The sequence below is a fragment of the Carassius auratus genome, chromosome 31 (assembly GCF_003368295.1).
Source record: "Carassius auratus strain Wakin chromosome 31, ASM336829v1, whole genome shotgun sequence".
NCBI classification, from domain to species: Eukaryota; Metazoa; Chordata; class Actinopteri; order Cypriniformes; family Cyprinidae; genus Carassius; species Carassius auratus.
Window position 1 is genome coordinate 20816539 of NC_039273.1, and position 22496 is coordinate 20839034.

At 36.7% G+C, this 22496-nt stretch overlaps 2 protein-coding genes across 6 annotated transcripts; one reads left to right on the forward strand and one right to left on the reverse strand.

Moving 5' to 3' along the window:
• The first annotated feature begins 1672 nt into the window (after positions 1-1672).
• On the forward strand, positions 1673-13126 carry LOC113050800 (islet cell autoantigen 1-like). 5 transcript variants are annotated; one of them, XM_026214105.1, is made up of 16 exons: positions 1673-1745; positions 3107-3144; positions 3246-3417; positions 6631-6703; positions 6989-7112; positions 7188-7386; positions 7482-7607; positions 7700-7798; positions 7883-7968; positions 8636-8682; positions 8795-8863; positions 9112-9360; positions 10406-10675; positions 10782-10880; positions 10987-11103; positions 11660-13126. In XM_026214105.1, the coding sequence occupies exons 2-15, from the start codon at positions 3131-3133 to the stop codon at positions 11100-11102; spliced, it is 1743 nt and encodes a 580-aa protein (XP_026069890.1). In that variant the 5' UTR covers positions 1673-1745; positions 3107-3130; the 3' UTR covers position 11103; positions 11660-13126. The 5 variants fall into 5 exon arrangements, with proteins under 5 accessions (XP_026069890.1, XP_026069893.1, XP_026069894.1 ...); XM_026214108.1 differs by having other exon boundaries at positions 9112-9327; XM_026214106.1 differs by lacking the exon at positions 1673-1745 and adding an exon at positions 1865-1956.
• On the reverse strand, positions 13003-22488 carry LOC113050801 (protein FAM117B-like). Its single transcript, XM_026214110.1, has 8 exons — positions 21964-22488; positions 20728-20880; positions 20175-20258; positions 19989-20099; positions 18405-18548; positions 16631-16856; positions 16426-16546; positions 13003-15309 (listed from the first exon to the last, which is right to left on the reverse strand). Exons 2-8 carry the CDS (start codon positions 20746-20748, stop codon positions 15021-15023), a joined length of 996 nt encoding a protein of 331 aa, XP_026069895.1. The 5' UTR covers positions 20749-20880; positions 21964-22488; the 3' UTR covers positions 13003-15020.
• Positions 22489-22496: the final 8 nt, after the last annotated feature.

The following is a 22496-nucleotide window of genomic DNA, read 5'->3' on the forward strand; positions in this document are numbered from 1 at the left end:
AGACACTTTATGATACCTGCCAAACCAAATGTAGGGCAAAAATTAGTTAAACGTCTGTTAAGGAAATTACCCCACCCCAACATACAAAACGTGCCAGTGTTGTTCATGTGTGGCCTTTAGAGTGTGTACTCCTCACCGGCCTTCCCCAGAAGACCATTAGATGGCTGCAGCTCATCCATGTGTCTCAGAGGTCCGACAGACTTCAGTGAACAGATGTTTATCTGCTTATCCAGGTGTGCTAGAGTTGGCTGTTCATCTCTGAATGTTTACTGCTAGTTGATCTGACTCCTCTGAAGCAGTCTATGTCTCCCTGGCTTTTGTTGTTTCAACCAAGGTGAGGCCACATGGTTGAAGACAAGGGTCTTGAGGTAAAAGATTTGTGGTTGTGACAGGGGTGTGGTGTTGGTATATGCCCGTCTATGTATGAGTAATCTGTGTACATCAAACGAGAGACTAGGTGTGGATGTGAATGCATATGTGTGAAAAGACTGAGTATGTGTGGGTATGTGTATTTTTTCCACACTGATAGCGTGAGATTCAGTGTACCAAGCGAAACCGCAGCTTCCTGATTTTTTCTCCTGAGTTATTTATTATATCACAGGTTATGTAACAAGTCTTGAGCTACAATACACTCTATGGGGCACCTTAATCATCTCAAATCTGAATCGATCTAAACTATTTTTTACTTTGGACTTTTAAATGAATTATATCAAATTGTTGTTCTTTTTTTATTTATGTCTTTAACATGTCCTTGCTGTAGCAAACATTTAATCTTGTTCCTGTTGTACAACAAACGACTTCACGATGTACCCACTGAGTTACTGTGATAAAGGTACAAACATTTGGCATCACTGGTTTCTCTGTGTCAGTGGCGCCATCTTTTGGGCGTAATATCTATTTTGCCACTACTCCATTCCGTCACAATGAAAAAAATAAAATAAAATAAAAATGTCAAAGGTTTTAAAATGAACTGAACTTCACAAGTGAATTCTATTATTTTAATTATTCTAAATTATGCATTCTGTTGTACTGCTTCATAAAGGATGGGTAGGCCGGTGTGTAAATCTGGTGTGATCTCAGTTTTGTTTCATAAACATTAAAAAAAATAATAATAATAATAAAAAGTGAACAATAATTCGAAGTGAATTGTGTTGCTAAATATTTTATCTGCAGGCCTGTGCATTTATCTGTACTGTAACCCACCTCTGATGGAAAATAAACATCTGAAGTCAGAGTAAACTTAAAGATGGGTAAAATAAACCTGTTTGGCAGCTGAAAATAAATAAATAAATAAACCTACTACTACTAAAACAAGAAAACAGACTAGTCTGCCCATGCTGGAAGACTGGCTAGATCATCAAATCATTGTTTTTACAAAATGGCTATTGTAGTATTCTATGTTGTGTATTTACATGAATCCATTTAAGTGTAATTTTATTTATTCAGTTCAATTTACAAAAGAGTAATACAACCACAAAAGGACTCCTTATACTATTGTCAGCCTTTTTTGTAGTCCTACAATATATCCTACAATATATTTTGTTCAGTTTAATTCCCCATAGGTGCAGTTTCACTTTGCTAATGCACTCTAGCTTAAACATTATAACAAAAATAGTTTTTTTCTTCAATCCATTGAGAACTATCAGCTTGTGTCTGGGGTCTCGCGCATGCGCTCGCGCTGTCTCGCAGCTCACGGGAATGACGTACACGAACGTTCCCATCGGTGCTCAAGGCAACGTCAGCGGGTAAGGAAATGCGATGCCCAAATAACAATTAAAATATAAACACTCATATTTAACGAATGCAAACTGTCATTTATGTGGACCCGTACTGTGGTGGGTACGAACTGCAGGATGAAGTCAACATGTCACATTCGTATTCTAAGTTAAAAGGGTTATTATTATTCTAGAGAAACGCAGCGCGAGCTCGATGACTCCTTGTCTTGTTTGGGATCCGGTAACTCTTCCTTTTTACAATATTTATTCGTTTATCTTCGCAAAGAGTCCCGTATACACTAGGAATACACAGTGCAGCCTATTTGCCAAAAACATAGTAGTTGTGTACAACAAAAATGTTTGAAAATACAAGCAAGTGTGATAAAAGCGAGCAGGCTGCTTCCATTGTAACCAGACCCAAGATCAGATGGATGGATGACGAGGAAGGAGAGATCAGGGATCAGAGAACAGCGGCAGCTCAGAAACGCTAGATTGTTTTTGTTTTGTTTTGTTTTTGTGGAAAAGGTGTTCTGATTATGGTGTATTTAGTGACAAATTTGTCAAACCATCTTTGCGTTTATTTAAACACTATCCATTCACTTAAACACTAGTGATGAGTTGAATAAATGTCAGGACAGGTGTTTCTTTTGACTTTGTGTGTGTGTGTATTTTATTGTTATTATTATTTCGATGGGATATGTGTCATTGATTTTTGGTATTTGTGATGGTGAGAGACATGGCAGTCATTGTGAAAGCTAACAGCTGTTACCTCAAAAGAACAAAAAGACAGCAGTTTACAAAGGGCCTTCGACTCATTTTGAATTTCCTCAAAACTCAGATTTATTTACAATTTATTTAAAAATTGTTCAGCAACACCTAATTTTTAAGTTTGAAATAATTTCATACATTTTTATGTCCAGCTATTTCAGTGTCTGCCAAATGCTATCACTAGTAAGTAGTTTTTTTGTCATTATTATTAGTTTTTATAAAAATACATTTTGGTATTGTAAAATTTCTTTGATGCTCACCAAAACTGCAGTTTTTTGATAAATACAGTAAATCTGTATTACAGTTTAGATACAGTTGAGTCTATTTTAATATATTTTAATATATTTTATTCCTGTGATGGCAAAAGTGAATTTTCAGCATCATTACGCCAGTCTTCAGTGTCACGTGATCCTTCAGAAATCATTCTATTTACAGACTCTGTTTTTGATTTGTTGAAATAAAATCTAATTATAATTGAAATATTTTAAATAATAATTTGTGACTTTATAAAAGATCAGTTTAATGCTTTCTTGAGGAATAAATATGCAAATATCTTAAAATAAACAAATAAATAGTATTTCTTGTAACCAAAGGCATGATACAAATTTCTATCCCATTTGCAGATTTAAGCCTCACTCGTTAAGAAGATGGACAGCTATGGGTTTGTATCTTGACTTTGTCCCATGAATGTTACCCCTCCTCATTTTAAATTCGGAATTTAAAAACATATAAATGTGTGAAGAACATGGCATGCTCTTTCAGGTTCTCCAGTGACATGTTCAGTGGTCGAGCGGTTCTGGGGGAGGACAGCTCGGTCATGGCCCGGGTGCAGAAGAAGTTCTGGAAGACCAAGCAGGTTCTGATCAAGGCCACAGGGAAGAAAGAAGATGAGCACGTGGTGGCATCTGACGCAGATCTTGATGCCAAATTGGAGGTATGAGCACCCTTTTAAATGTCGTAAAATTATCTATTTGAAGTCAGCTGTAGGTGAAACTATAACGTCACTATGCAGGATTTTTCTTTCAGTGACTGTGTATGACTCATGCTGTATTTTAACATTTGAAAGCATGTGCTTTTTTTCCATTTGATGTGTGTGAGCCTGACAATGACAGAGAAATGACTGAATGAGATGAAGGGAGGTTAATGGAGTACTGTGACATGATGACAGGGAAGAGAGGAGATGAATTGAGCTCTAGATGATGCTGTACTTTGATCAGCTGTGCTTGATGTTACCACTGTTTACAGACATCCAGTCCAAATGGCCTTATCACTGTCTCTGTCTTGCCTGCTTTTCTCTTATGTGCACACACACACACACACACTCAACTGTGCTTCCTTCTGCTGTTGTCTCTTTACGTAAACAGAGAGTGCATTCCCTATGAATCTGTATGTCTGTTGTTTCACAGCAGTCCAAAGCAGATTTAGGTAGGATGCACAAACTCACGCATAGGTGACACAAAAGTGATAATAAAGACGTTTACATTATTAGAAAATAATACCCAGTTATTTTGAACTTTCTAAGAATCCTATTTTTTTTTTTCACAAAAATATTAATCAACACAACTGTTTTCAACGTTGATAAAACAAAATGTTACTTGAGCACCAAATAAAAATGTAAAATATCTTAAAATAATAATAATAATAATAATAAAAAACATGTATTTTAAATTGAGATAGTACTTCACAATAGTGTTGTTTTTCTGTATGATTGGACAAAAAACTGCAGCCTGGTGAGAATAAATAAAAATCTTACTAGCCCTAAACTTTTGGACAGTAGTATACCTTTGTACTTTGTATGAGGACATATTTTTATATTTTACTACCATATGATACCCAAAGTGATATCATTTTATTTGGCTAAATTATATATCAAGTATTTGTTTTTATAACAGTATCATGCATAAATTCTGAAATATGTGTCCCGAGACCTTACTTTTTTTTTAAGCGTCTTTCAGCATTTTTTTTTTTTTTTTATTGACTGTGATGTAAATAGATAGACCTACAAGAAATATTATGAAATGACAGATAAAACAAACAGAGAAATTTACTACAGGGACATTTTGTCGCAAATATTTTTAACATAGCTCTCCCAAAAAATTCTAATTCTGTCATCTCAATCTCACGTTATTCCAAACCTGTATGACTTTTGACTTGTTGGTTTGAAATAACATGAAGGGGAGTGCGTGATGACAAAAAAAAATATTTTTGGGTGAACTATCCAAATATAAGTATTTTGGGCATTAGTAGCCCTAGCCTTGGTTTGGTTTGATGTTGCACTCCAGGTTTCAGGATCTGAATACATAAACAGGGATTTTATTGAACCTGGATTTATTTTAACATGAAACTCGACATGAAGTGCATGGACGCCGGGCAACTCTGGAAGTATTGTATTTGGGTGGTTGTATGTGTGAGGGATAATATACATTACATTAGTTGACATTTGGTTAATAGTTAGCTTTTATAAAATAAAAGTAGCTGATTACATGGTATCAAGACCTAATGAAAACCCATAGACCACTCACAATTTAACGAAGTATCGGTGTGTTTGTTTATGTGTGCTTGTCTAATCTTGCCCTGCCTCGGGCTGTTACACTTAAGCATATCCTGGTTTACTGGTCATTAGACGGTTTCCAATGTTGGAGAAGAGCAGAAGACAGGCCACCGTAAGCCCCCCGGCTGCTAGCTTAGTGAACAGGTGTATCCATGTGCATTCTCCTTTGGGCAACAGATGCCATTATGATCATATGAACTGGCTTTTAGACCATTTCGAAACAAAGCTGTTTCCTCTTAACCTGAAAACAATAATGCATCATCCTCATGGTGTGAAAAGACAGAATTTTATATTGGTTAATTCAGTTACAGTGTTTATTTAGGAGAGCCAGTTGTCAAACCTGGTTCTTGAGGGTGTTGTTCTTGCATGTTTGTGCAGCACGAGTTAAACAGTAACCTGAATGCAGACCTCACCTTCATCTCCACACTGGCTGGATGCCATATTTGATTTAATGCACATGAATATACTGTATTAATACAAAAAATGACCCCAGTAATAGATTTCACCAATAATTTTGGTCACTTTCCTGAAATAGAGTTTGTATGATTATTTGAATACTTTCTTTTCAGACTTTCTTAAATACAGTAGTTGATGGTGTGAGACGTGAACTATCACCATTGTGCCCTGTAATAAGTATAATGAAGGTCGCTTTGGATGACAACATCTGTTAAATTACAACCTACATTACCATTTAAAAGTTTGGGTTCGGTAAGATTTTCAGCTTTGACTCTTGTGTTCACCAAGGCTGCATTTATTTAATAACCAGGAAGATTCTGAAATGTTATTTCAATTTAACATAACAATTTTCTGTATTAATATATTTAAGAATTTCATGGATTTTACAATTTACTTCTGTGATAGTAAGTTGTATTTTCTGCAGCCATTACTTTCTGCATATCATAACTATCATTTGTTATGATCATTGTTGAAAAAAGTTTTGCTGATTAATCTTTTTGTGGTCATTCTTTGAATAGAAAGTTCAAAAGAATTGTTTATTTGAAATAATCTAACACTATGAATGTCTTGATTAATTGAATGCCTCATTGCTGAATAAAGGTATAAAACATTATTGACCCCAAACTTATGAATGTTTGTGTGGCTCCTGCTATTATTAAGGTTTTAGAATGAAAGTTCTAAAATACTTTTCAATAGCCCAGTGTTTTCATCCCATTATTAAATGCTGGAAATAAGCCCTGTTCCTATATTTGGCTTCTCAAAAGCTCTTGAAACTTTTTCTAGAACAAAGGCAGCTCATCCAGAATGAGTCATTTATATGATTTGTCATTTCTGTGTGTTATTCTTCCAGGTAGAGCACAAGTACACCTTGTCCTGCTCGCTCACTCGACTGTCAGGGACTTAACATCCTTTGTTGCCATGACAGCGAGACTGGAAAGGCAGTTCTGTTGTGTTCTAATGTGTCTGCATTTTTGTTACGTTTGTGTGTGGGTGACCAAATGTACCGTCTAAATATATAAATGCTAAAGGAAATGAAAGTACTTTGAAAGATATTCTGGTGTGTTGCAACGAAATCAAAAACTAAAATAATAAATGATTAAATGCATTTGTTAATGATAACCTGTGTTCTGTTTCCTCCAGTTTTTCCATTCAGTCCAGAGCACTTGCACAGAACTCCTGAAAGTGATCGAGAAATACCAGCAAAGAATCACACGTGAGTGAGGAACATGATCTTCCAGCCTCTGTGTGTGAGCGCAAACACAAAGAGTCTTGTTCAGCTTGTTCTGAAAGCCTTTGCATGCAGTGGCAGACATTTTCTTAGTTTCCATGATGAATACTGTTATTGAGACAAAAGTCAATGTTAAGCATAACTCTTTTTGTGGTTCACAAAATTGATAGCTTTCAACACATATAATCAAGCCACTTATTGTTTCTTATTCCATGAGTCACTGTTGTGGTAATAGCCCTGTTTTCGCCCCCTGTGACCTCCTCTCTTCAGACCTCTCTCAAGAGGAGAACGAGCTCGGACTGTTCTTGCGCTTCCAGGCAGAGCATGATAAAACAAAAGCAGGCAGTATGATGGACGCCACTAGTAAAGCTCTCTGCTGTTCTGCCAAGCAAAGGTAGGCACTCGACCAACACACATGAACGAATCAGGTCTTCGGGTCATTAATGCAGTTTTGTTCTGTCATGTCCAGGTTGGCTCTGTGTCCCTCTCTCCATCGTTTCGAACAGGAAGTAGAGACGTTCCGGAGGAGAGCCATCGCTGACTCCCTGCTGACCGTGAGCCGGATGGAGAAAGCACGGACTGAGTACCGCGGAGCTCTGCTCTGGATGAAGGATGTCTCACAGGAACTGGATCCAGATACTTATAAACAACTGGAGAAATTTCGCAAGGTCAGATTACCCAAAGATGGCAATAAAAAGGGGGACTAGCATCTATATACATAGAGGTTCTGAAGTGTCTGTTATATATGTGTGTTTGCAAACAGGTCCAGGCCCAGGTTAGAGGAACAAAAGCACATTTTGATAAGCTGAAGAATGACGTGTGTCAGAAAGTGGATTTGCTGGGTGTCAGTCGCTGCAACATGCTTTCACATTCTTTATGTACTTACCAGGTAAAAATCCTTCCACCTGTTATTGCTTATTGACCCTGTTTCGCTTTTATTTCTAAAACCTTTTCTCATCCTTTATATATTTTTTTTTCTAGACGACGCTTTTACAGTACTGGGAGAAGACTGCACACGTGATGTCTGGCATCCATGAGGCCTTCAAAGGATATGTGCCCTACCAGTTCACTACCCTCAAAGTAGGTTTCCATGCACAAATGCCAAAAAGTAAACTGTTGTCATGAGATTTAAGCTCTCATTTGACTCCATTCGACTCATTACAGGAATTGAGGGACCCACTGGACCAGATTGTCTCTGCAGAAGCAGCAGAGGACAGCAAAGATGAGGACAAGAAGACGCATCCAGACAAGTGAGAACACCGTTAGACATGGTTTGACCATGGACCCAGCCATTTTCAGCTTGTTTTTTATGTATGTGTGCAAAATACATCCCGTGGTCAGTGAATTTCACACAGACAAATCTAGCAGTCTCCATTTTCTTCCCATATTCATTCTTTTTCATCAATAAAACCTATCTTTTTAACTTGAAGGTACCCTGCTTGCCTCTCATTGTCAGATCTCTCTTTTTCTCTCATTTCTCATTCCCTGCAACCCTCTCCGTCTCTGTCTTCAGGCGAGAAGCCTCTTTGAAGGCTCTGGTTACTGATCTGTGAGTGGAACATTGTAATTCTATTAGAAACTCCTGCTACCTTTGCGAAGGAAACGCTGGTTAAAAGTTCCACTGTCATTTCCTGTTTTGACTGTGGGAAATGAAAACGTGTTCTTTATCTCTGTGCCATCTGTGACCTGCTGTTGTACGATAACATGTCGACTGTTAGATTCTCACTTGCTTCCTAGAACTATCACAGTGATTCACTCCAGTTGGTCAATTTAGATCTAACTCGAGGTGTTTTGTAAATCTGATACTGTGTCATAGTAATGTGAATCATCTCTTCTCATCTTAGAAGACTGCATCCATTTAGTCATGCGTCAGTGTGTCTATCAGTTTAATTTGGTGGTTGTATGTTTATGTTTCAGTCTTGTTTCTCTCGAAGATGAGCCGCTGGATGAATCATCCGATACTGGTATGTTCAGCTTTTAAAGCTCATTTTGGGAACACACCCAGTCCAACAACTAGGATTGTCTAACGACGTCTAAGTTTCTTAAAAAGATGCTCTTTCTTTCTATTGTCAACAGTTTCTACTCGTGCAGTAGATGGACAGAGTAGAGGATCAGACAGTTCTTTGTGTGCTAGTCTGGACTCTGGTAGGTTGTGTGTGTCTGTGTGTGTGTGTGTGTGCGCATACTAGGTCTCGTGCCACAACTCATTGATACTAATCGAATAGTCATCGAGAAATATAGTCGACTACTTTTTTTTTTTAAACATTTTTTTTTTTGATAGAACTAATCAACTTTTTTGTATAGTCGGAGCAACTCCTAGTGTGTTTGAGCAGTTTTTATTTACAGATGACCTGTTTGTATCTCTCATCTTCATCTCCGCCCCTGTACTGCAGCTTTGAACGAACAATTAGGGCCCATTGGTGGAGTTAGCACAGATGACGACCTCCTATTATTGACCTCTGAGCCTGGCCCGATCCCTTCTCTCACTCCAACCTTGACCCCAACCCTACTCCCATCCATGTCCGTTACGCAGCCTCAGATACCGCAGGAGACCTCAGTGCCTCCTGCTTTTCAGTGGGGCGTAGGCGTCTCACATGAGGAAAAGCAAGGTGCCTTACCCAGCAGTCTTCCATCTAAAATAGGTATAAATGCTTGACTGGGCATCTCTTCAATGCCCAGCGCTCCCTTAGCGCCTGTTCTTACCCTCTAAAATCAATTTTAAACCCCTCTTCAGATGTGCTTTAACACCTTGATCTATCAGTCTTGGTTTCCATAAGACAGCTCTTTTAGGTTTTCTTTCTCCACTGTAAAACTCCTGGTGTTTCTGACCCTGTCTCTGTAAAACTTGTAAAAAGCATTTCTAAAAACTGTACTTTCCTCAAGGCTACATTCTTTTCCCCCATCTTTTTATGCTTTGCTTAATTTTTATGTGCTCATGGAATATTTTGGGGATTTCTTTTTCATATTGAATTTGATTATGCAACCATGTGTCTCTTAAAGCCTCTCTCTGATTCTTTTTACTGCCACTTCTGCTACGCTGCAAAAATCTTTTTTCCTCCATATTTTTAAGCAAAATAACATGAGATAGCGAGTCATATTTTTTTGTAAAAAATCTAATGTATCAAAATTAAATGAGTTTAAGCTTAAAACAGAAATAACTTTATTTTCCCCTTTGAATTAATTTTAACAGAATTTTTATTCTGTTGTTTAAAGCTTAAACTCACTTAATTTTGATACTTTTATCACACTTAATTTCACTTCTCAAATTTTACTATATTTATCAAATTTATGCCAGTTTAGGCTTAAAACAGAAAAGAAATTGCCATTATGGCAAGAAAAATAAATTTGTTTTCCCATCGAATAAAGTTTGTTTTTCTGATTTTTCTTGTATTAAGATAAAACTCACTTAAATTTGATACATTTTAAGTGAGTTTTTAGCTTTAAACAAACAAACAGAAGTTTCATAAAAAAAAAATAATCAACAATTCAATTTAATTAACTTAAAATTAACTTAGATAAATTTTTCAGAAAACAAGACTTAATATTTAATATAGGTTGCCTTCCCAAGGTAATTTTTTGTTAACTAAAGAATGTTTAATTATTTGTATCAGAAAATAAGCCAACAGAACTGAGGCAGCAATTCACTTTTTGCGGTGTAAAAGCCTCATTATCTTATTTTTATTGTAGTAGGCAGGGATCTGTTGTCTGAGGCTTTAGACTCTGCCGGGGTGAAAGCAGAGGATGGAGATAGAGGTGACCTGGCCTTCCTGCAGGATCTGCTGAGTCCTGGGGCTGCCGGTGGAGCTAGTGATTTCAGTAAGGCATGGCAGGATGCCTTTGGCTGTTTTGAGGCCCCTCTTGCTCCTGTTGCTGCCGCTTCACCACAAACAGGAACAGCAAACACTCCCTCTGGCTTCCTGCCATCACAACTCCTGGACCATAGCCTCAGTACCACAGGTTGGCCCTCTACTGTCTGGAGGAATGAACAGCACAGTTTCATTGTGCTACTAGTATTCAGTGCAGTCAATGTGACGTTCATATTCATTCTCTTTCTGTTATTCAGGATGGGAGACTCCACCCATGTTTCAACCCCTGCCGCTCCAGCCACCTTCCAGTGAAGGACAGTCCACCCACAATAGTCCGAACTCTTCTGCCAGTAGTGGTGGGAGTTTTATATGACATCTTATAAATTACAGATGGATATGGACAATCTCAGATGCTCTTTTTCTGCTGTTTCTGTTGTGATTCGTCTCTCTGTGTCTTTTTAGCACCTAAAGGAAGGTCCAGGGACATGTCTGCCTGGTTTAACCTCTTTGCAGATCTGGACCCTCTGTCCAACCCAGATGCTATTGGGCGAAGTGATCAGGAGTTCCTCAATGCCTGAGGTCTGTTTTTCTGAGTTCGTTTATATTTATGTGTGTGTGTGATAATGGGAGTTGATATTTTTACCTTTTTATGTCATTTTAAGAGAGTTACTATTCTCAACATACTCATGAAGAATTCAGGGTTGCATTTTGGTTGCAAGTACAAGATCTTGATTTTATTGTTTTTTTTTTTTCATATAATTTGTGAAAATGTTGTAAAAAAAAAAAAAAAAATATATATATATATATATATATATATATATATATATATATATATATATATATATATATATATATATATATATATATTTTTTTTTTTTTTTCTTTTTTTTTTTTTTCTTCTATATAAGAAGAGTTCAGATGCAAAAGCCTCTAAGTGCCATCTGAAATTTTCATCTACAATGAGCATTTCTATCAGGCTCCTATATTTATGTTCATTTATTTCACTTTATTGGCATCAAAAAGGACCTATGCATTGCCATTAAAGTAAAATTACTGACCATTAGATCCATTCATGTTTCTAATAATACAATGCTTTATATAATAATAATAATAATTTAATAATACAATGTTTCAGTAATCTTGTGTTCTGAGTGAAGGATGGTATGGAGCTGATCGCTTCCCAAATATTCTTTGCTGGAAAGGAGTGCATATCCCAAGCCTTGATTCGGAGCTGGTACACTACCTCTCCTGAAACCATTCAACCTGAGCCAAGGAAGCATCCAGAAATCTCTATCCACATTTAACACTGGAAGGTTTCTGAGATATGGGAATGTGTCTCTTTCTCCATTCTTTCATTGTGTGTGTGAATTTACTGTATGTTCATTAGGTCAGGACACTGAAGGGTAGAATATTGAAGACTTCGTCTCTATATCACTATAGTGTTGTTACCTGAGAGTAAAGTATCTGTTACTTTCTGAAGTGCACATGTTTAAAGGGATGTGAAGGTGAGAGTTTGCCCATCTCATGTGTGTGTGTGTGTGTGTGTGTGTGTGTGTGTGGTGGGGGGGGGCTGTTTTGGCTAGGACCAAAAAAAGAAATAAACCTGCGTATTTGTCTGTGTATCTTTGTACAACAGGGGAGTTTTAAAGTCCAGAAACGGGGTTACAGATTTATAACATCTATTATAGATTATAGACTGTATTTTTAATCAAGACTGATACCCAAAATGTGTGCATGTAAATAACAACAAATATTTTTGGAGTCTCTTTCACTGGATTAGTTTAACCCTAAATGATAAAACAAATGAAATAATTTATCAATATAATAAAAGTGTTACTGTAAACTACATATGCAAGTCGTGTGCTGTGCCATTAGTTTGGTTGGAATCAGGTCGTCACATTTTAATGAAACTAATCGAAGATGATCTTGTTTTTAGTGCAAATAATGCTGAAACACTCTCACTCAGAGAAATAACTTCTCCCAAATGATCTTCACTGTCACATGGTGATGCAAAACACTGGAATGTGTTTGTGAACATGTTTTTGTGTGTGGTTTTATTTCACATGTCACCGTTAGTACAGAATTACATAATTATCCTGCTTTTGAAAACGTTTAGTTTTTTTTTTATTGCAGATTATCATGTTTGGACTCATGTGAGAGACTGAAATGATTTTTTCCATTGAATAAATGCACTAAATCTCGGATTGTTCTAGAATGTATGTTGTCTGTTTTAAGCATAGATATGTTTGTTGGTCTGAATCACTTTGTCTAACTGAAGAGTTTGTACACTTCACACAGGATTTCACTCCACATTCAGTGGAGCGCATCTTTTTGACTTCGAGTGGTTTAACATTTTGAAGTGTCACTTCATGTATTAGAGCAATGTTGTGTTTGGAACTACATGTTAAAATGTTATTGTATCACTTGTCTTTTTTTACTTTAAAAGAAAAAGAATGTATACACCACACCATTCACAGCTGCTTTCAACTGTTTATTTTATGCAACTTTGCCTTTTGTTTCTGTTAAATGATGTACAATTTCATTGAAGGAAACTGGATTGAGATCTTGCATCTGAGAGCAAATAAATTTGAGTAGAATTCTGTTTCTGTTCGTTATGTCTCTCATTATTGGTCAATGTAATCAGTTCTCATATGGTAAAAAAATTCAATTAAATTACATTTGATCCTGTCAAGCGAACAGTTTCACCCATTTTGAGGTTTATTCTCATGAAATAAACAAAACAGGCACCTGTCTAATTGACAAACACATCTCCATTTCAATTTAATATTAAGGCAATTACATACATTTTGTCAGGGCTGCCCATTTTCTTTCAACTTTTTTTTTTCTGTTTGGAAGAAAGGAAGATTTGAGGTGGCATATTTCACAGTATAAAGATGCTACAGTTCAAATCAGTACATTTTCAGTTCACTATTAGCTAAAGCCATGCCTCCCTCTTTGAAATTATTGGCATCTCTTTCCTTATGCTGTTATTCTTTCATATCCAATAAATTCTGATTTTCCTTCCCGCTATTATAATTGCAGTAATGACTCCTTTCATTTGAACCAATCTTAAAATTTAGCAACAAAGCTGAAAAGTGCATCATAATCATAAAACTGTCCAGTACATTTGATCGATGTCTCCTCTTAATCTGTGTTCAGGCTGCTCGTGTACCATCAAAACCTCCTCTCACCAGCAAATCACATTAAGCACATACAGGTTATGTATATGGGGAAGGGCTCTATACATTTAAACGATGTAGGGTCAGACGATGATAGAAAAAAGACTGTAAGCAAATGGGGTCCTCCAGACAAGTGGTGGGAGTCAGGCACGTTTGTTAGTCCTCCTCAAATCTGCTACAAGATTTCTGGTGGTTCCTCCAGCACTAGTCACACTGCATGTAAACTAAATGTAAGCAAAACTGTGACCTAAAACCTCCATTTCTCCAGTAAATCAAATCACATGCACATTACGGGTCAAAAGTTTGGCACGATCAGGATTTTGAATGTTTTTCAAAGCAGTGTCTTATGCTGACTGTTGCACTTAAAAATAGAGTAAAACAGTAATATTGTGAAATAATAGTACAATTTAAAGTAATTTTAATATGTTTAAAAAAAGAAAAAAATCCTTAAGCTAAATTTTCAGCGTCTTCAGTGTCGTGTGATTATCATCGTTTAGTTATCATTTGAATATCCTGATTTCTTATTATTATCAATGTTGGTAACAGTTTTTGCTTAATATTTTGGTGGAAATCATGATAAATAGTAATCAGGAACTTTCGAAGAATTCAATTAATTTTCTTCTTCTTTTATACCATTATAAATTCATGAAATGTCACTTTTGATACATTTAATGCATCCTCGCTAAATAAAAGGTTGTTTTTACCTGTCATCCATAACGATTTCCACAAAAATATTAAGCAGCAAAAACAGTTGATCGTAATCAAAAATGTTTCCAGGGCATCAAATCAGTATTTTAGCAGAAAAAGTCAGCTTTGCCATCACAGGAATAAATTACATTTAAAAATAGATTAAAACAGGAAACGTTTATTTTAAACTGTAATAATATTTCACAATATTGTTGTTTGTATTGTACTTTTGATCAACTGGTTAGCATAAGAGACTTCTTTCAAAAACATTTAAAAAATCCTAATTATTCAAACTTTTGTGTATATTAAAAGATGCAGCTACACATACGAAAATTCAAAGGCTTTATGGTAAAATACAATAAATCGTTGAGAAAGTAAAAAGCAGTGCAATACTAAAATTGTTTCATCTATATACATACACCATCTAGAAAAACCTGCTTTCAATCATCATTTTACAATTAATACTATTACCCTTAGATAAAATAAAATAAAAACAAAACAAAAGCTCATGTTTTAGTTTCAGACTGACATCACTCTGAGTTGTCCAGAACCTGTTCTTAAAATCCTAACAAAGCTCTGACTCCATCAGACGATACAGGAGTGTGGGGAAAATGTTCTTCTGTTCTGTATTTAACCCTCTGGCTCCTCAAGATGTCGTGGGAGACATGGTGACTGACGTCCACGAGACAGGATGGGACCCATGGAGGGGGACAGGCTCCTTACCGCAACCCCACCCAGAGGCACCAAGGAGGGGGAGATGCTGCAGTATCCCACCCCGCTGCGGAAGTTCCGCTCCTGGGTGGGCAGCAGAGGCTTCAAGATGCTCACCAGGCAGAAAGCAGAGCCGCTCTTGGGAATGAAGTTCACTTTGTTTCTGTCTGGGCAGAGATATGGAGGAATCTCCTGGAAAGGCCTTGGCCTGGAACAAAAGATAGAAAGACCAGGTCATGGCTCTTTCGTGAGAATGTTTCTTTCATACTGATAAGCATATGATAAGCATATGAATGTTCCTGGCATAAGTTAAATCCCCCACATTTCATTATTATGTGAGGAAACCTTTGTTACAAAATAAACAAGTCTTGATATTTTCCATGCATGGGCTAAAAGTGGGTATATCATGACTTTTTTCAGTCCCAGGTCTCATCTCAGTGGTTCTTTTATTCAATCTTTAAACGTCTGCTGTACACAGATTGCAATATTGATTATATTCATCAAGCTCAACCATTCAGCTCCGTTACAGCGTTCAGCCACATACAGTAAGAAAAAAAAACATGATTTGATAAATCATAATTATGAAATACTAGGTCATAAATATGAAATAAAAATAAATGAAGATAAAAACTAAATTATGACATAAAAATGTGATAAAAAGTCATAAATATAAGATATTGAGATAAAAGTCAATTATGACAAAAAGTTGAACATTTTCATCACAATTTAGACTTTTTTTGTCACAACTATGACTAATCTCATAATTATGAAGTCGACTAATTGACAATCTCATCATTTTGACTATTTTCAGTTATGATTTCATATAATTATGCTTTATTATGTCATCATTTTGACTTTCATCTCACATTTATGATTTAGTATGTTACAATTTTGACTTTTAATGTCATAAATTATGATTTACCAAAGCAAATTGAAAATTGCCTTCCGTTTTGAGAAACATGGTCAAACAAATATTTGCTTTTAATTTATGGAAAATGTTAGGGGTGACTACAAACATTTGACTCCAAACTAGCTAGTCCATAATTACTGTAATTATAGCTTAATTCAGGCTGAAGCAATAACCCGTGACCTCATTCTCTTACATATAATTTTCTTTTTAAATCACACATTTTTGAACTGTATTCAAAACTAATTTTGGTAATGGATTTAATAAATAGTTGTTTCTTCATTTTCACCTGAATCTGTGTTGAAAATGAAGCAACTGATTTCATTTTAGAGTTTCAAACCCTATTTTAGACTTTATTCATTGGTAAAGGACCTTACACCAACAGACAGGCCAAATGTCTACAAAACGGTTACTTACTGTATTTCTTCAAAAGCTTTAACCCTCTCACAGCCCTCCGGAGGCTCACGTTTAAACATATAGCTGTTGTTGGGCTTTGGAGAGGAAGCATATTTGGGAAGTGGTGACCAAGGTCCCAGGTCTAAGACGGAAAAAGGAATATTTATGATTTAAATAATTCGATTTGAGGTTATTGTGTCATGATGATGATGCGTGTGCTTCTGACCTCTGTCTTTGCTCTCGCTGAGCGTGTCATCGTGCGGGCTGTTTCTGACGGTATCGTTGAGGATGCTGAGGTACGAGGGCGAGACAGAGTCAGCCCGGCTGCTGCTGTTGCTACGGTTACTGCCGAGCGCGCCGTTGGAGGGCGTCTGTGTGTCAATACTGCGTGTGCTGCTGCTGCGCTGGGGGAGGGGAGGGGGCGCACGGTGCCCATCAGGAGCCTCCTGTGGCTGAAACACATACGCACATTTACTTCATTAAGATGTGTAGGACAAAAGCAACTCTTTTGGATTCCACCAAACATCACATAAGTATTGATTGTGCACTGAAAAGCTTGGTTATAGATCCCTATTCACCTTTTTTTTAATTATGGGACACACTTCTGGTTTGGAGTAGTACTGTTGAAAAAGACTGTAACAAATCATTTCAAATCATAAGGTTGTGCTACAAACAATCTATTTCCCTCAGTCTGACTGAATGAGATGCACATCCTCTTCATTTTCTATTTTTTACACACTAGAAGAATAACATAATGGTTAGTATTTTAATGTGACGTGGTACGACATGAATGTATCCATGACAGGAGCTCTTTTCAGTCTGCTGCATTTAGTTAGTGCTGATTATTATATGCTTTGTATTACACTATAACTATAGGAAGAAAAAAAAAACAATAACATTTACTGTTTATTTGTGGTCTGCACTGCTGATTAGATTTATGATTTATCCCATGAAAAATACAATGGAATGCACCAAAAAAAAAAAAAAAAGAATTCTCCCCAAATCCTAACATTTCTTTCAAGATTTTTTCCCACATAGATGCTTTAAAATGTAATTCTCTCCCCTTTTCACTTCACTACTCATTAACAGTGTTTAATGATTGTTTGTAAAGCAAGTAAATATAATAATTATTTTCTGTCAAAATTACATCAGTTTGTAATAATATCACTCAATATTCCAGCTGATGAAGATTTTTTTTTAAGGCAGTGTATGCTAAATAATACAGACATATATTAATACAGTGATATTTAACAAGTCTGTATTATTGCTGCGGAAATAATCAAGCTTTTGGGTAATTCATGCTCTGTTGTAGTAATTTGTTAATAATTTTTTGCATTTTTAAATTCCTTTTAATGATCAATGGTTGAAGGGTGAGTAGAATAATGTCACCTTGAATAATAAATAATAGATAGATATCTACTAAACAATTACACTTGCAACAATTACATTTAGAGAATGTACATTCTTTGTGCCCAAAATGAGCCTTAATTGAAAAAGTTTTAGAGATAGAAAAGATTTCCAAAAGCACATCCATAAAATATCATTTGAGAAGTTAAAAAGTCATAATTATGGTTTATTTAGTGAAAATTAAAATATTAAATACAATTACAAAATGTTAAAACTATACAGTTTTATTTATCATATGTTCTCATGTCGATTGTGTTTAATTTTTATAATGTTTTTTAAAAGTCATAATTTGTGTTATAATACCATTTTAATCTGTTTGCTATTGCAGTTGTTATAATTTTCATAATGCGAACTATATTAGAACCGGTTTGACCCACAAACATCATAATCATTCATTGTAATAACAGTATATGGAACCCACGCAAAATTAAAAAAACATACAAAAATGTATTGTATGAATGTATGAAAAAAAATGTAATTCATAGATATACATATATATTTTGACCACTTAACTAGGTAAAGTCCCTGGTTTCCATTTCAGAAATGTTACTCTATAGTTGTTGAAAAAATAGTTATAGTTGAGATGCACTCACTACTATGATCTCATCTCGTTCCACAGTGTCCCGTATGATGATGCGTTCAATCTCCTGGTTGAGCCCCTCTATGCTGTTCCGAAATCTGGGAGGTGTGGACTTTGAGATGGGGATGGGAATCAGGATGGTTTTAGGCATCTGAGACTGAGAGCGAAAAAGAGGAAAAGGTACACTGCTTCTTTAGAAATGTGTGTCGATTACACAAACATTGCCCCTGCAGGGGAAACCAGCCTTCTGTGTAATCCTGTTATAAAACCACTCCCACACACACTGAGCCCACACATACAAAATCTCTACAGCCTCTCCACTGCCAAACATCTCCATCATCATTATACACAAACCACTGACTACAGAGAGCATTACCATCGAGAGCCCATTACCGCTGAGCTTGAGGGTACTTATTTTGAGTATGGTGCGCTCTCATTATCTTTTCCACTATGGTTTTGGATTGCCAAACTTTTGCCTATTTTCCTTTCTCTGTTTGTCGCATTTCTCAGAAACGAGTAAATATATGCACGTTAAGGGCCCATTCACGAAGAATGTGTTTATCCATTCTACTGCGCTTCTTTTCCATTGTTTTTCTGCGTGAGCATGGAGATGGACTTGTTTCACGCATGAAAAGGTGTTCTAAAAACACAGCGCTTTGGTTTGTCAAAGCAAAAACCATGTAACATTTTATTTCGTTTTACCTTGTCACAATGAAAATGTGATGCCTAGAAAATCTCAATCCTAAAAGAACTGTAAAAAATATTTTACAACTAAAATAACAAACAAGTTCTAACAGAATAACCAATGTGCAGTCACATTAGTGAAATTTCACCCGTAAAAAACTAAAACATTGTCCATATTCAATGGTGTAATAATGCACAAAACACTGCTCATACGTTATGTGAAATTCTTGACCGTGCAGATTCCTATTTCACCTTTTAAATTAGTTAAATTAGTTTTAATTCGTTTTTTTTTTTTTTTTAAATGATAATCTTCACATTTCTACTTTTAAGTCCTACAAAAATCACCTCCATTCACTTCCATTTTAAATACCTTACCACAACCTCGATTCTCAATTAAGTCAATTAAATTATTTTTGTGGTAATCAGCATAACAACACAAATACTGAGGATCGCGCTTAACTTGGAATATTCCTTCAAGTGAACCAAAAATACAATGCCTTCTACTCAGGGAGCTCATTTGCATGCTAGTTTGTTGTACACTGCTGAGGTGTCATGTATATTTAATTGCACAATTGTTATAAAAATGCACATGCATAGAAATACAATGTGTTGACTTATTCATCCAAAGACTGTGCTGCTGAAGGCAGACTGCAAGTGGCCACTTCTAATCTACTCTAAAACCAGCCACTATCCTTTGGGACAATCCTGTCCCCTGGTTTCCAAGGGCCAGAGAAGCCTCAAAATTGGGACAGATATGCAGCAAAGTGGGGCGCTATTAAATCCTCCAGACGTCTGGCCTACTTTAATTCTGCATGATGTACTACTCCAGGTTATGGAGGTATTCTTACATAAGAGCACCCTGTTATACACACACAAGGACAAACGGTGGCTGCTGGGATGTGACGATGCCCACCTGTGACTGGATGATGGCATGGTTGCCATTAAAGGGTGACTTGCGGTCTTTGTCCCTGCGGTGGCGGCTGCTGCGTTTGCTCCGCTGGAGCTGTTGTCGTAATTTTGCGATCTAAAAGAAGTCAAAACAGAGATGATGAATAGCATAGTACCTAAAAAATGTGGAGGATGATGAACACTGTCTCACCTCTTTCAGCTGGTCAGTGCTGCCACAGGAAGCCGATCGCTTATGAGAACCTCTCCTCCGCTCATCTACCCAGGCCCTAGGGGTCTGACAAGGAGAAAAGTGAGAGAATAAGGGAAAACAGAGATTAGACCAAACAATTCAAGCATTGACTGATTCATTCATAAATTGGCTCAAGGAAGGGGAAGACTTTTTTTTTCCTACAGAAAGATATTGCATGTTCTCAAGAACATTTGGTTCATTTTTTTTTGCAGCATAATCACAGTAACTATAAACTATCATTGATTTTTTTTTTGTTAGCATTATTGCATTTTTATGCCATTATTTATGCCATTTTTATGCCATTTTTTTCACCCTATAACACATGAACAAACAGAAAACTATCCCAGGGTATTTGTGTTAAAAAATTAATAAAAATACATGTATGTGCGTGTGTGTAAATAGAAATGTATAAACTACCAGTCTACTCTTTCTCTCTTTAAGGTATAATTTTGTTAATTTATTGCACGTATATCTACGTTATGTACGCATAGCATAAACAGCATAAATGTCTCACCTGAGTGGCCTTGTCCCTCATTTAGAGGGTGTGGTGGGCGGAGCTCCCGTGCTGCTGCCAGGTCCTTGATAGGCCAGAATTTACAGGTGATCTGAAGGGACGAGGATCCCTCAGTGTTTCAGCTGAAGGAAGGGCTTTCAGGATGAGGAGTGACTAAAGTAAAAAGAGAGGAAAAGTAGGATATTTAATTACTCCATCAACAAATAGATATTTGATATATGTTATCAATCAAAACGTGAAGGTTAGATTGTAATCGTTTAATATTTTATCGTGATTCTTCCACAGCAAAAACTGCTGAGCAGCTGGCATAGCATTTACCCTCCTCTCCTGTAGTAAAACAATCATTATCTCTTGGCCTCTATTCATAATCTCTTAATCCATCATGTGTGGCTCTGTTTCGTTTTAACCTCTGTCCTCATTCTCCGCAATCTCTTTATCCTTTCCTACACACCATATCCTTTTCTCTCTTTCTTTGTTCCTTCCATGTATAAACAAACTAAAACACAAGATTACTGAGGTCACTTTGTGAAATTCAGTGCACTGGTTTGACATTCTGTAAAATGGATTTTTATGCATTCATGGAAAAAATAGGTATATAAATAGTAATAGAGCCTACAGTCAACTGAAGGCTGAGCGAATGTAATGGTTGTTGTTTAAAATGTAATGTTGTTTACCCGCATAGTGCCCCCTAAAGCCTGTTTTCAGCCATCGTTTTTGCCATGGCAAGCCATTTAGATAAGGTGCAATGTTAATGCAATGAAGAACACGCTGCAAGACTAAACTGAATACATGTATCAATTAAATAAAATATTTAGTGAAATGATTCGTAATTAAAATAAACTATCCAAAACATTATAAAGGTACATATGAAAAAAAAAACGTAAAATCTGGTGAATCAATTAAACAAATCATTTTATGCAGACATATCAAAACTCTAATTTCTAATTGTTTCACATATGGACTAAATGATCGAAACAGACGCAGAGTCGCATCAGTGTAACATTCTGCAGCACCGCGCCCCGCGCTCAAGAATAACGAAAACAAGACGATGAACCGCGTGCATCTCGGTCTGTGCCAATGATATATAGATCACACTGGTCACATTATTCATAATCCACAACAGTTTCAAGAATGAAATTATTATGCGTGCACAAACAGCACCCACAATAGAACAATAGTATGCAATGCATTGATAAATATAAGCGCATGGTGTATCATACGGGTAACATTACGCACCTTTGACTGATGAGAGACTAACCGCACTCGGTGCGTCCATGGTCCTTTGCCATAAAAAGAAAAACACAACGTTGTGATATGGATCCAGCGTTTAAAAGGTCGTTGAAAAACAGGTTGGTGATGGTGGAGGGCGGCCGGTGTTGCTGGGTCAGAGAAACAGAATGAGGATGCGCAGTGCCGTTGCTATGGGCGTTGCTGTGCTGCCGGTAATCGATGGGCTGTCGCTGTGTGATAATGGTGATACCAGGGCTGTAATATCGAAGCGAGTGAATTTATGAGCAGGTCCTCGTATCCTGAAGGATAAATGACTCAAAATTCTGTGTTTTTCGCGGTTGCAGACATGTCTTTTGGGGAGGGGCGGTAAGGGTTCCCCTCAGAGGACAGCTGGTAGAGTTGCGCGCTCCCTCAGTCTCAGTGGTTCCGTGCCCGCGCACACCAGACTACGTTACTGTTGCTGAGGCGCGTGGGGCTGTTTTTCCCTCATGCCGCTGATGTGCTGCAGGTTCACGACCAGAGATGGGCTCAATCACGCT

Excerpts from the sequence above, each read along its gene's own strand:
- LOC113050800 (XM_026214105.1), top strand. Across the intron at positions 7,608-7,699 it reads ATTCTTTATGTACTTACCAG|ACGACGCTTTTACAGTACTG; the intron begins GTAAAAATCCTT and ends TTTTTTTTCTAG. Across the intron at positions 7,799-7,882 it reads ACCAGTTCACTACCCTCAAA|GAATTGAGGGACCCACTGGA; the intron begins GTAGGTTTCCAT and ends GACTCATTACAG.
- LOC113050801 (XM_026214110.1), bottom strand. The coding sequence starts at position 20,748 with ATGAGGGACAAGGCCACTCAG. Across the intron at positions 20,259-20,727 it reads TGAGGGACAAGGCCACTCAG|ACCCCTAGGGCCTGGGTAGA; the intron begins GTGAGACATTTA and ends TCTCCTTGTCAG. Across the intron at positions 16,857-18,404 it reads AACGAGATGAGATCATAGTA|CCACAGGAGGCTCCTGATGG; the intron begins GTGAGTGCATCT and ends TATGTGTTTCAG.